General features: G+C 41.2%; 1 protein-coding gene across 1 annotated transcript in view; it reads right to left on the bottom strand.

Annotated features, from left to right (window-relative positions):
* The window catches only part of KCNK10 (potassium two pore domain channel subfamily K member 10), a 73,191-nt gene that overhangs the window by 19,606 nt on the left and 39,111 nt on the right, over positions 1–14,474 (bottom strand). The window contains exons 3-4 of the mRNA XM_044436622.1: positions 12,285–12,402; positions 2,428–2,588 (exon numbers count right to left, since the gene is read on the bottom strand). Coding sequence (XP_044292557.1) covers positions 2,428–2,588; positions 12,285–12,402 — 279 coding nt within the window. The remainder of the gene's footprint in view (positions 1–2,427; positions 2,589–12,284; positions 12,403–14,474) is intronic.

The following is a 14,474-nucleotide window of genomic DNA, read 5'->3' on the forward strand; positions in this document are numbered from 1 at the left end:
CAGCCCAAGCAGATACATCTCAGAGTAGCTCCAGACCTCATGGCCTGAGATGGTGCCCCTTATCACCTGCCACCCCCTTGATTACTGAACTCTTCAGTTCATACAAAATACCATATGATGTGAATATACTGGTCTGAACTACTCCAGACTAGAGTTTAAGGAGAACATGCCTGAACACTCCCATTGTATGAAAAAATACCCTTGCATGCACACACAGCAAACGTCAGGGACAAGAATTCCAGCCTAGCCTTTGTCCTGTTGCTGTTTTGCATGTACAGGTCTTTTTTTTCATCATGAGGAAGCATTCAATGATGCAATTACCCACCTGCTGTCCAAAGAGGTCCAAGCCAGGAAGAGTGTTGCTACCTCCACGGCCATTTGTGTGAAGTAGGTCTAGATCAATGCAATTAAAAACAACCACTGCCACACAATTTAGGATGCCAAGTTTTAATAAATGAAACTAGTTTCCTTTCCTTTCTTTTTAAATGTAATTTTTTTCTGAAGAGTTAGAAAATATCCTAACTGAGGATATGATTAATTTTAATTGCAGATGCTTTCAGAGACAGTCTTGTGGGAGTCGAGAGGTGTGCCAAAAGAAGACGTAGGAAGTATATTTGTCTGCAGATCTCAGAAGTACTTTCTCATATAAAAGCATTTATAAATTATATATAGAGATTGTTGGGCAGGCTGCAAAACAGACTGCCTTGAACTCTGGAAGAGGTACATGGATAGGGTACATTCTGGCAGCAAATTAAGGTGCTACTATTCTGCTGTACATTTTTAACCCTAAACGTTCAACTAGGGTGCATACAGAATATACCTGGGAGCAAAGTATTTATCCCTTCTTCTGCTAAGAATGTAAGAAGAGCTCTGCTGGAATACTATCTTGCATGTAATGAAAGTTCAGTCCAGGTAGTTCTACATCCTGTCCATCTCAGGTGCCCCTCAAGATAGTCAGCAGCTGTCTCTCCACTTCATTATCATATTCTATTGCTATCACAGGCTGTCTCAATCACATAAAAGGCATATTTTGGAATTTTTACAACCAATGCGAGGATAGCTGAATTCACCCATTATTAAAGCATGTTCTCCTGTGTGGAAGATGGGAGGTTACTTTCCTGATTTCTTTCTCCATCTCAAAACTAGGCTGAGATGCCAATATCTCCCCAATACCACAGTCCTTTTAGGTCCTGCATTTCTACTAGGGATGGCATAACATACAATATTCAAGTTCATGGAGGGTTTCCAAATTCTTCCCTGAAGCTCATTGCTTGCATTTCCAAAAGGGAATACAGTAAGTCCCCCATATCTGCAGGGAATAGGTTCCAAGTCCCCACGCAGAAGCCTGAAGCCATGGATAGTAGTAAACACTATACAGTTGGTCCTCCACATTTGCTGGGGAAACTCGACTTTTGCAGGCTTAACTTTCGCAGATTTGATTATTTGTGAGTTTGCCACCAATAATTAAATGGGAACTTGTTTGGAGTTCTGCAGCCTACTCTGGAAAATTGTCATCATCATAGAAGAAAGGAAACAAAAGGGGAAAGAGGGAGGGCTTCCAAAGCATGCCTTTCTTGCCCTGCCCATCTAGAAAGGGAAATCCCTCCAGCATTTCCTTGGTGCAAATGATTTGTGGTGGGGGTAGAGATAATCGAGGTTTCTCCACTTTCACAGGTTTTTCCTGTGCTCCTAACCCCTGCGAATATGGAGGGCCAACAGAGATTTTACTGTATCTTTTTTTTAAATAAAATTGAGAAAATGTGCATTCTTCTATTGGAAAAAAATAGCAGTTCTAAACTAAGCACTTTTTCTCAATTAAAAATATGCATTTTCTTGAACAAAATGTATATTTCTCATCTGATCTATGCAAATATGAGCCTCCAAAAATACACATTTTCAGCAATGAATATATGCAGAGGTACACAAGATTGTGCAAATGCACAATGTTGAACATGAATAAAAGTTCAGGAAATGGCAAATATTTCCTTTGAAATGCATTCCTGCTCATTATATTCAGCACTGTGGATGAGGCATGCTCACATGATTTTTGAAGAGGAACTAGATTCTTTTACCTCCCTAAAAGTGAATCTATAGAGTGAAGCTATAGATGTGTTTGTTACTCTGTTTCAGATTCTCTGTACTCGCTGCCCCTTTGATCTACTTGGCTGTTTCCAGGAGTTTTATATCCACAGATGATGAGTATATCGACATTCTTTTCAAGTCAGAAAGTATTCCAGTTCAGCCATCTCCATAACCATTCAGATATATACCTATGACAAATTTGTTTCAACACACTGAGAAGGCATATTTACGACATAAGCTGTGTTCTTATGTCACAGTGCCTTACCAAGCAAAATTCTCCAGGAGGGTACATGCCCTGCCATTGGGGTTCAAGTCTAAAAACAGTTTAAGCCATTTCAATCTTACTCGAAAAACCTTTTCCACTCGTGCGATCCCCTTCCCAAAGATGGTCCCAAGCTGGTCGCCTATGCCAGCTAGCAGAAAGCCAAACAGTGGAATCCCAAAGATGGCATACAAAATACAGAATATTTTTCCACCTTCTGTGCTTGGGGCAATGTTTCCATACCCTGTTGAAATAGAGAGACAGAGAGAGAAAAAGAGAAAGAAACATCATTGCAATCTCTCATTTCTGAAGATGCACTGAAAAAAGGAGAGAAGCGAAACAGTAACCCAGTTATTAAAAAAAGGAAGAACTTCCTTCTGTGTTCACATGTCCCACACCTCAGGCCTGTGTCATATATAGAATGTATGGAAACTCACTTGCCATGTGGAGCTGGAATACAGTAAAAAGGTCCAAGAACAATATTGCTACTGCTTTACTTTGAGTGATACAACTGAGGAATCCTAATTTGAGTATTGAAATGACAAGTGTTCGATTTGATGCCAAGCCCACCAAGCCCATAAGCAAAACTTACTTGTTGTTATTTCCTTTTTCTAACATTTTGTTGAAATGTTATATTTGTGGATAAGCATTTTAAACATGTTGACGATGTACAGCATATGAAGACAAAAACTTTTACTGAAATAAACAAAAGCAGTGGAGAAATTACTGACAAAGGAAAATGGAGATATGGCTAAGACTTCCTGCCATGAAATACTGGCATTTGAGTCATGCAGAGATGTTTCTAGCACATTTAGAGATTGACTTGAGCTAGCAACCTAAATGGCTAGAGTCACCAGACACCAAGGAATGAAGCAATGCCATCATGCCATAAAGAAAAAGTGATGCACCGAAAGAAACCCACTAGACACAATGTGAATATCCAGAAGGAGCTTCAACTAATACTATTTATATTCTGCTGTCTTATTTTGATGGTGTGGTTTCAAGTATTCCCAATTTATTATATTTATATCCTGCATTTGCCTGCAAGGAACCCAAGATGACTCACATAACCCTCCTTTTCATTTTATCCCCATGAGAGTTCCATAAGGGAGGTTAGGCCAAGAGCCAGGGATTGAACTAAAATCACCCAGTGTGCTTTGGGGCTGAGTAGTCTGCACTCAGGCTTTTCATGTTCTAGTCCAACACTCTAACCACTACACCACATCGTCACCGCTACTGTTATTATAATAAAGGTTTTACTTAGAATTGTCCCTACAATGGTAAAGCTACATTGAATGCCATTTTCTTAGCAGAGAGACAAGGTACAAATCAAATACATTTAAAAAAAGCTTGCTCACCTGTGCTACACATTTTCAAGCACTACTTTTTCAGACCAGCAGTCATATTTTTAGTTTTTTCATTAAAAAAAACTCTTCAATTTACACCAAAAAATGTAATATGTGGGAAGTCCCCATGACTGCTTTGGTTTACATGTAATTGCTTTTTGTCACAATGAGGGAAGCTGACTAAGCAATAATGGAGTGTTTGGTGCCCTAAACTTTCCAATATTTTTTTTAGCAATGCCCATATATGATTTAAGAAAATTGGTGCTGAATCAGTCCAAGGCCCATCTTGTACTGCATTCTGTTAACACAGTGGTCAACCACAAGAAACACACACACAGAACCTGAACTCTTCTACCCATGTTTCCCAGCAACTTGTGTACATAAGCATTCTCCCTCTGATTTTGGAGGCAGCATAGCTTGTCAAATCTAAAGGCTACTAATACCCTTCCTCTTCATGAATTTGTTCAGTCCCTCTTTAAAGTTTTCCCAATTGGTGGCCATCACTACATCTTCTGGAAGTAAATTCCAGAGTTAGCTGCTACCATCCAAACACTTTCTGTGGGTGAGAAGAAAAGTTAGCAAATTCTTTAAGCAAGAGTAATAGAAATGTGTACAAAGACCCATAACTGTTTTCTGCACAGAAATAACACAGTGGAACATTTGTGCTAATAGAAGGAATATTGTGCTAATAGCTATTGCGGTTTTCCTTTCTCACCGCACGGTAATTCCTCTGCAGTAGCCACTGAAATCTACATAACCCCCATTAGCACTATATGCAAAGTGTATTATCCCTACCTGAGTAAAAATGAAGTATTCAATAATAATAATTATAAAGGCAATAATAGTAATAATGAGTAATAATGAAGTATGCAGTTAGTGTGGCATCTTGTGGTTTCAGTTGCCAACACATCTCTTTACTTAAGTCTGTTCTAGTTAAATGGATAAGAACAGAACAACCACCAAAAAAGTGTAGGGAGCGGGGGAGAAAATTGCTTGGTTAGCAATTTAATGCAACTTTACCTAATCACAGTTCCAAAACCAATACGCAAGAGAAATACAGTTCTCCAATTTAACAGTGCAATTCTCTAACCAAAAAAAAGTGAACAGAAATGTATATATCAGTGGAAATGGCATACACAAATGTATTATATTAGGAGGAAATGGCTTAAAATGCATAAAGTGGGATAAAATGTGTCTAAAAAGCCATTTATTAGGATACAAAAATCCATAAAATATTTTTGTCATGCTTTAAAAAATTGCAAAGCTAAGGCCAAAAGTAAGTTAAGACTGCAAAAGTGTGAAACTAACCTTTACAGATGGCTCCATCCTTACAGAAAAGACTTCCAAGAGTATTTCCAGATGGATTCCCCCCTCCCCCGTGCCCCATAATAGCTTCAAAAAAGAAGCAGAACAACAGGTATGTTTTGAAAGTGCCATCCGATTAATGGGTTGGTGCTACCAGAACTGGTTTTGTGTGATCCTTTCCGTGCAGCCCCCTTGCTCCTTCTGGTTTACTTGTATAACAATGACCAGCACATTGTTCAGCGGGCCTTATGCAGGCCTTGTTGTGGGTGTTGGGCTCACTGATCCTACAATTACAAACCCTCTGCACTGACAGCAACCCAAGTAAATGGTGCAATGAAGAGCCCTACAAATAATCTCACCTTCAGTGTATCGTTGGCCTGCACTGTTTTATATACCTGCTATAATCAAGGTCCCTTCAAACCACTAAAACCTTTGCCAATGACTTTAGTATTGTATTTGTCATGGAACTGGCTATAAAAGAACCCAATTTAGCTTTCTTTTGGTCCCCTCTCATAGCACAGGAAACACACTGAGTGTACTCAGGCCCTACTGAGCCTCCCTGGGAGGTAAAATGGCAAGCTATGCTTGCTCGACCCGTCTTCCCACAAAAGCCACTGCCGATGCCACCCGTGCTGCTGCCTCCTGTGGTGGGTGTGCAGACTGCCTCCTTCAAAACAGAAGGAACATCTAAGAAACAGATGCTGGTTTAGATATGCCTATAGCTAGGACCAATGGAGCTATTCTTACACCTGTGTAGCAAGCATTCTCTTCCAAAACATGGGCAGCTTAGTCATGATGACCATTCCTACTGGCTGGAAGGACTCCAGCTTCTTCCTTCAAACGTAGTCATCAATGTATTTATTTATTAGACATATTTTCTGCCATCTTGGCCCAAGGGTGTTCTAAGCGCCCTCTAAGCATCATTCACTGGCAGAGATAGAAACAGAGCGAGTCAGAAGGGGGCTCCCAGGCCATCTAGTCTGACCCCTGGCTCCAGCCGGCTCCCCTCACGACATGCCCACCATGTGCATGTCTAGCCTATCCTTGAACACCCTCACTGATGGGGCCTCAACCACCTCCCGTGGAAGCCCATTCCATACACATGGGGTCCTAACTGTCAGGAAGTGCTTCCTGTCATCTAATTTGAACCTGGGTTCCCTGCGCTTTGCTCTGTTGGAGCGTGTCCTGCCCTCCTCTGCAGGGGAGAACAGGCACCCACCTATAATATAATATAGTCAATGCAAATCTCTCTATTTGGAGAGTTGGTTTGTTTCAAGAGACAGTCCCTTCTTCTGCTGCTGCTTCAAGCAGTGCTGGTCAAGGCTAGGAAATATGCCAGGGTAGCAAACAACAAGCCTTTCTCAAAAAAGACTCAAGGACACTTACAAGAAGATTAAATCTCACACAATTTAAAACACCCAAACCACTTAACCACTAAAATACCATTACCCTATAAGACAAATACAGCATCAGTGATAACTAGGGGAAAAATCAAATTCTTTCATCTCATTTCTATACTGCCCAATATCCAAAGCTCTCTGGGCAGTTTACAATATCTAAAAACATTTAAAATACAACAGCAGAAAAACCACTGACACACAAATGCAAAAACAGAGCAAAACATATGCACGTTCTGAAGCAATTTTAAACAATCAATCATTTTAAAATCCAGGCCTGATGCATGCATAGCCTGTCATATGCTATCCAATGCCTAGAAATACAAGAAAGGCAACCGCAGGGTGAAAAGATCGCATGTTGGCACCAGTCAGGCCTAAGTGAGAGTTCCACAAAAGGAGGCCACCAACAAAAAGGCACTCTCCTTTTTTGCCATCTTATACGCCTTCTTCAGAGAAGGCATGTGGAGAAGGGTCTCAGAATCTTATCATAGAATATGGGGTGGTTCAAACTACAATGGGCACTCCACCAAGCACTGGGGTCCCAAGCCTTGTAAGGCTATACAGAACAATGCAGAACCATGAAATGGGCTAATCTCCCAATGAATAAGCTGCCCATTTCAAGGGAGAACTTGGAATGCTCCCAGTTAGCAAATTTAACATTCTGTGAGACATATGTCATCTGTTCATACATTGTGTGGAACACGGCAGAGCCGTGGAGCACACTGTTTCCTAACAACACAAATATGAAGTAGTGATCAGTGGCTCCATTCAAGATCCACCACGAGTACGGACTACTACCAAGCTAAAGCTCCAGGATCAACATGGTACGAACACACCTAAAACTGCCCATCCTTGCCATAAAAAGCACTTACCGCTAGGCCATCCTCTGGCCCACAATTGTAATGGAATTCACAGCAGCTCAGAATTAAGTCACCTTTAAAGCCTACAGCAGCCACCATCCCCACTATTTCTTCCTGCAGATGGATGCCTGATGAAACCTGGCCTTTGATTACTCAGCATGGCAGGGTGCGAAAAGCTTGCTAAAGGGAAGTCTGAAAAGCCCTGCTTCAGCATTCATTTGCTGGTGCTGTACATGGACTCCAAATTGGCTGCTGGCAGAAGAATGACTAACTTGGCTAATCTCATTTTCAGGCTGGAGCTCTGAATTACCTTGGCTCTTTATCACACATCACACCTAGTGAAATTTCCATTTCTTACAGTTGGTTTATTCTCAGGCTTTTTAGCCCGTCTTGCAGTTTAATCTTTTTAAGGCTTATTTTCATGCATTGCTAATAGACTTTAGAAAGAAGGGGGGTTTCTTCTACAGAATTCTTTTCCCTCTTTTTCAGATTAAAACAACACTAGTACAGTCAGGAGAGGGATAACTGCAGGTTTTAATCTTCTGGACTGTAGAACTGCCACACAAAAAATTCAGTTTCATTTCGGTTTTTAGCCAGTTTTCTGCATCACTTGGTAGTTTAAGCAGCTGCTTTTAAAATGTTACTATTTCAAAAATCTTTTGCTTCAAACTGTCCATATGGAAAGACTTGGCAAACCATGTTTCAAAAAAAGAAACCAAAATTTAAGTAGCTCCTTAGTTGTGCCTGCAAATGAAAAATAGGAACAAGCTTTATCTTTGTGGCTGGGCACATAAAAAACTCTCACTTTGCACACGAAAGAGAGTTTTCTGTGTGTGTTAACAGAAGCGGACCTTATTAACATTTTAAAAGCATAACACAGGTAGCCAAGCAGATGGCTGTCTGTTGTGGGTTAATTTACCAGAGAGGCGTTATGAGGCATGCCAGGTGGCATAATGGATGTGAGAGTCACAGCTAGGGTTTGCCATGGCTTGGCTTGTCATCTGAACCTGGGCAGCAGGGGTTATTTAAGGCTTAAACAATCCCCACATAGCCTAGGGGCTGTTTGAGGATTTTGCAAAGGTTGTTCAACCCTCAAATAATCCTGGTTGCCTGGGTTCAGATGACAGAACAAGCCACAGCAATCCCTCCCAGGACTTAAGTATTAATAATGGCAGCCAGACACAGTACCGTTTCTCCCAATGAAGCCATGATGGGCTGCCATGCCATGCAAACTTGGGCACTATTTCTAGGCTGGCTGGGGCAGATTTGCCCTGTCCCCAAGATTCTAGCCATTCATTTTATTGATCGATTTATGAGATTATTTGTAGGCTGATTTTAGAGGAAACCCTCCCAAGGCAGCAAACAAGGCATGCTGTAATGTTGCTGTTCTGCAGTTTTAGGTGTGGAACATGAACATACAGGATTGAATCTGATGTCAGTCCCACCCATTGAAATAAATGGAACATAACCATGATGAATCTCAGCTCCATTCATTTCAAAGTGTCTACACTAATTAAGAGCAACACTGGATCCAGCCTGTGTAATGTATTTGCAGCTCACCAATGTCCATGTTCCTACTTATGAATTAATCCCAATGATAAATATCAATAATGATCGCTCTAATTTTTAGTTAAACTTGCTGTTTATAGCTTGGTAATATATATAAACTTGACTTCACCTCCCTCTTTAGATGGAAAGGGCCATATCTCAATGGCTCAGCAGAGACTCTGCATGCAGGTGGACTCACATTCAGTCTTCAGGTAGGGCTGGAAAAGCTCTTTCCTGAAACACAGAAAAGCTACTGCCAGTCGCAGCTGATAATACTGACTGGACCAGTGGCCTTACTAAGGCAGTTTCCTACGCACCTATATAAGATGTTAGAGCATCTCAGGACAGAAACTCAAGAGTAGAAGCAGTGTGCCATGGTGGTTAGAGTGTCAGACTGAGGATCACGAGATCTGGGTTCTAGTTCCCACTCAGCCATGAAGCTCAGTGGATGATTTAGGCCAGTTGCTGATTCTTTGCTTATCATACCTCACAGGGTTCTCATGAGTGTAAAATGGAGACGAAGAAGAGGGTGTTACGTAAGTAACTTTGAGCTCCTTGCAGGAAGAAAAATTGGAATACAAGTTAAAAAATACATTGCATGGGAACCACCCATTAGCAATAGGAGGGGTATCCATTTTTGCCAATTCTTACTTTATCCCCTAAATTTCTCCTCTGGATGGTTGGGGATCCTTCTGGAATACTGTGGCAAAAGAAAGAACCAGCTGCAACAAAAGCAAAAACAGCTCCTCCTCCACTCCATCACTGATACCATCCTTTGGCTCAGACTTTTCTGTGAATAGAAAAGCCCGTTGAATTCTTCTAGTATCCTAATGTGATAGCATTATTTTCTAACTATTAATCTTCTAAGGAAAAAAGAAAGCATTCATAGCAGCAGACAATTTATAACAGGGAGGATTGGGAAAATCAATTTACATTGGGTTTTATTGCTTCATTATCCATTGTGTTGTGTTTATACCCCTCCCCCCCCAACCCTTTTCATTAAAAATAAGAAGAAATGGGAAGTGTAGTTACAGTACTGGGATCACCAAAGTTCAAATAATTTTACTGCTGGCTCCATTAAAACCCATTTCATTTCAGTGGTTTGTAGCTTGGCAATAAAAATGCACCCTCACACTACAAATAGGCACACATGTACATAGATCAGACCAGGAATCGATTACTCAACTCGAGAAAGCAAATTACGTCTTTTGAAAAGACACTTTCTAGATTACATCTTTCATATGCACTGCAAAGCTTGTAGAGTTTTTTCCTTCTTCTTAAGTGGTTCAGCAATGTAGTATTTTGTACTGTTAGATCCCACAGGGAAGAACCACAGCTTAGCAGCAGAGTGCATGCTTTGCCTGCAAAGTATCTCAGGTTCCATCTCCAGGTATGATGCTTGTCTGAACCATGGAGAGCCACTGCTGGGCAGTGAAGACAATACAGATGCAGACAGACCAATGGTCTGACTTGGTATAAGGCAACATCTCATATCCTACAGCAACCTTCCCCAACATGGTCTTCTCCAGTTAGGTTGGACTACACCATCAAAGCTCACTTGCAAGGACAATGGCTATTTTAACTTGTAGGCCAGTAGATCTGGAGGGCAGCGGGCTGGGGAGGCTTTCCAGAATGGAATGATTCCCACATTGCAATAAGCCAATTTGAAGATAAACTACAGTGGGTTGGTTGCTCACTTGCTAATCCAGGTTAATCCCAAGAGACAATGATTGCAACTGCACACACAGGAAACCAACATAGATGGCATATAAAGCAACATGTTCACTTTTACTGGAAGCCCTGCTGTCTGTTGGAGATTCCACTGCACGCATGCAATGTGCAAAGAAGGCTGCAGACATGTACACATTCACACCTTGATTCAGAGGCTCAGCTTCCTAGGCACATCAAGCCCAGTTATTTTGAAATGACTGTTAATAGGCACTCATTCATCAGATACTTGATATGTCGCCTTCATTCAACTATCAACCAGTAGCACAGAGCCGAAGCAGGGCATACTATCTGTGCTAATTCCACTAGTACAACTCCAGAAAGGTGAAAGCTTACATTAGGATCTGTGCTGGTCTACATCTGTTGATATCAGTCCAGCATATACATTACTGAATGCAGAATGTAGGATGAGAGAGTTCCAGCTCTCCAGAGAACTGCCCTTGGCTATCTTTCCGAAAGGTGATGAATTGCATTTGACACTGTGGTTTTCAGTCTGTACAACTATCTTTAAATCTGTGATAAATACGTACAGTGGCGATGGCTACTCCAGCTGCAAAAAAACACTGCAGTTTTCAGCGAACTGGATGCAGACGTGGCCAGAGCAGAGCTCTTCAAATCAATGGGAAATGCTAACGATGACTAACTTCAGTCTGATACATTTTGACAGGTCTGCTCAATTTATTTATTTATTTATTTATTTATTTATTTATTTATTTATTTATTTGATTGATTTGTATCCTGCCTTTCTACTGACGATGGCACTTAAGATGGTGTCTGGATCCTACCCAATGTAGTAATCAATTTTAAAAAAAATGTCCCCTGAGCATTCCAGGCAAATGCTGAAATTGTTTGGGAAATTTGGACATTTAACAGGCCCGATTTCCCCATTATTACCACCCCATCTTGGACCCTAAGAAAGAAAGCTTACCAATGCCCAAGGATAGAAAGCAATGGAGACATCTTTTCTCCTGCTTCCTCCAGACATCTTTCTAAACTGAAGATGCAGGTAGGGTTGCTACACTGGCATCATCTTTTTCTGCTTGTGATTGTGTGGGTTGAGGTGCAACTGAGGTGAGCAGAAGGTGGATCAGATCTACTGGCAGATCTTTGAATGATTTGCAACAGATTGGCAAGGATTTCAGGCAACAGTAAAATAACATAGCAATAATCCACCTAAATTGGGCTATTGAAATGAAGAGAGCTTGGAGTAACGTTTTTGTGACAGGCCTGTGAGTTACATTAGTTTTGAAACTGTAAAGAACTACTAGGCCTGGAATGTGCCCAGAGGATACTCGTCCTTTAATTCTAAGTGCATTCCTTTTACATCTGACTCTACTTGGAAGATCTCCAGTTTCCAGTAAAAAAAAACACAAATGTGGATCCAACAATCCTAAAGGCTGTCCACCACTGAACTACAACACTCATGATCACCATCAGAAAATGTTAACATCTTCCATTTAGAAATAAGCCCAGGTTCTGCATTTTAGGGAACCGTTTCAAAGGCTGTGGGTGCCCCATCTTGCCCCCCCTGAAAAGATGAGCTTTTCTCCTTGGAGATCAAGGTTGGCAGTTTAGAGGTGCTCCCACATATGTACAGTCCAAGTGGTACAATTTGGTCAATGTTGCAGAAAGTGAGAAAGTCAATGCAAGCTCCTATATTCAATTTTCTCATTACATTCCTTAGAAAGTGAGAAAGTCACTTTCTTAAAAGTTTTTCAGTCACTGCTGTCAGTCTAAATTCCATATAAATATATACCTATAGTAGTGATGACAGTTCCAGCGAAGAAAAAGGCACTTCCAAGGTCCCAGTGGCTGCTGCTGTTGGAAGAGTCTCCTACAGGATTGACTCCCGCATTGGTGGCATTAATGACCCGCTGAAAAGAAATGGGTAGTCAGATTAGCCAGCAAAATACCTTGTTCTCAAACACTGGACAGCTGGAGATGAGTGTCAACTGAACTGTAGGAACACTTGGAGCTGCATTGTTCCAGGTCAGACCAGTTATACATCTAATCCACTATTGCCCATTCTCCAAGCTCTTACGCAAAGGTCTTTTCCAACACCTGCTTCCTGATCTGATTGCTACCTGTAAAGCAGGTGTTAGTCTACCAATGAGCTTCAGCTATCTCCCTAGTTTGTTTTCCAAACAGCTAGTGAGGACAGAATGGCCTAGCAGAAAGGGCAACTTCAGAAAATGCAACCATGTCCAAGAACCACCAACATGTACCATGTGCATATGGTACCTCTCAAGTAGTCCAAGCACTTCCTCTATATTTACTTACTGTAAATGTATTTACAGTAAGTAATTTACTTGCTGTAAATTTACTTACTTCCTCTATATTAACTTTCTTACTGGTTTAAGGGGTAGCCCATAATCCACTGAACCACCATGCCAAGAAGATTAAAATTAACAACTTATCTTCTCATTAATATGCAATCTGCTCTGTATTGTTTTCAACGGTTAATATTTTAACATTCTATTTTTTTCATGGACTATATTATCATGACTTTTTGTGTATCATTTAAGTTTTGGTATGATATGAGCCCCTAAAAATTGGCATGGAGAAAATGAGATGTGTAGTGAGTGTGTTTGCACAGAAGCAGAAGACCACCTGAGGGACAGATAGCAGGGAGTGCCAAGTCTACTAGGCACTGCCATTGAGAAGACCCACTCCTATATTCCAGGAAAGCACCACTCCGGTGCTGATGGGATTCCTTGGAAACCTCCATCAAAGATTTCAATAGAAGGGGCAGTTCATGTGGAAGAAGTAGGTAGCCACGTGTCCTACTTCCAAAGTAGGACACATGGCCAAGTTGAAGCCCCAAAGAAACCCAGGCTGGAAACGCAGGGACTGTGAAGGATCCTTCCAGCCACTAGCACATGGACAGCAGCCTCAGCAGACAAACAGGTCACCTGGTCACACATTTTCCTACAATATTATGCAATGTATTTCTAATTAGAATAATTTCTTCTACACTTGCATCCATACCTGCAAATCAACAGATTTGAATTTTATACAAATTTGTTCTTTTGGAGAGGTATTTTTAAATGGATTCTGATTCTTCTTGTTTGGCAGTGCATGAATGGCCATCCTAGGGAGAAGACATTCCTTTTGGTATCCCAGTCCAATATAAAAATGTACACAGCGAGATATCGTCAAAACGTAATGTCCCCAAAACTGAGATCATCAAATTAAGCAGGAGAAAAGAGGAGATAGAAGGGAAAGGCATGTGACTGTCTAATTTGCAAGGAAAGGGGGTGAGAGGGAAACTCCTGTTTCCATCTGAAGCTGGGAGTGCAGCAAGCATGTGTTTGTTTATTCAACAGAGTGTAAATCAGCTTAATTGACAGCCAGACGCACCAGGCAGGCCATGACATGCTGCCAGCTCAGGTGGTGTCACTTATGCTGGGAGACACGCTGACTTCTCTCTCCTCCGGAAGCTGCACCCCGAGGCTTGACCCATAAAGCTAGAACTACAGCGAGGTTCAGGCAGACTAACACATTTGCTCAGCCAAAGGTGCACAATCCACCTTCGGGAACATGCTGCTGAACAGAACTGCGCCACAGAGACAGGCTCTCTGGGCATTTCTCTTGTAACTTGCCCATGGCAGCTCAGTCTTTGTCAGCAATTACTTTTTTCTTCATGAATTTTGAGTGGCTTCATGTCTTTCTCTATGCAACAGCTCCATTAAGGCTTCTTCTTTATTTACTGCTCGAAAAAAGAATGCAGATGGGAGAAAGTTGTCTCAGAACTGGAAATCTCCATAGGATCTTTGGGGAGGGAGGAACCTAGTGAAAAGTACTAAGTAAGAATCTAGAAAGACAAAACAGATGTTCAGTTAGGTGATTAGCAAGTTTTTTTCCTCCCCAGACCAGATTATTTCTAAGAAATTGTGTATAAGCTTGCCTCTTCAGGATACTTCTTTCTGAACTTCTTTAATTCTGT

Source organism: Varanus komodoensis, unplaced genomic scaffold (genome assembly GCF_004798865.1).
Source record: "Varanus komodoensis strain SLA01 unplaced genomic scaffold, ASM479886v1 scaffold3, whole genome shotgun sequence".
Classification (NCBI taxonomy): Eukaryota; Metazoa; Chordata; class Lepidosauria; order Squamata; family Varanidae; genus Varanus; species Varanus komodoensis.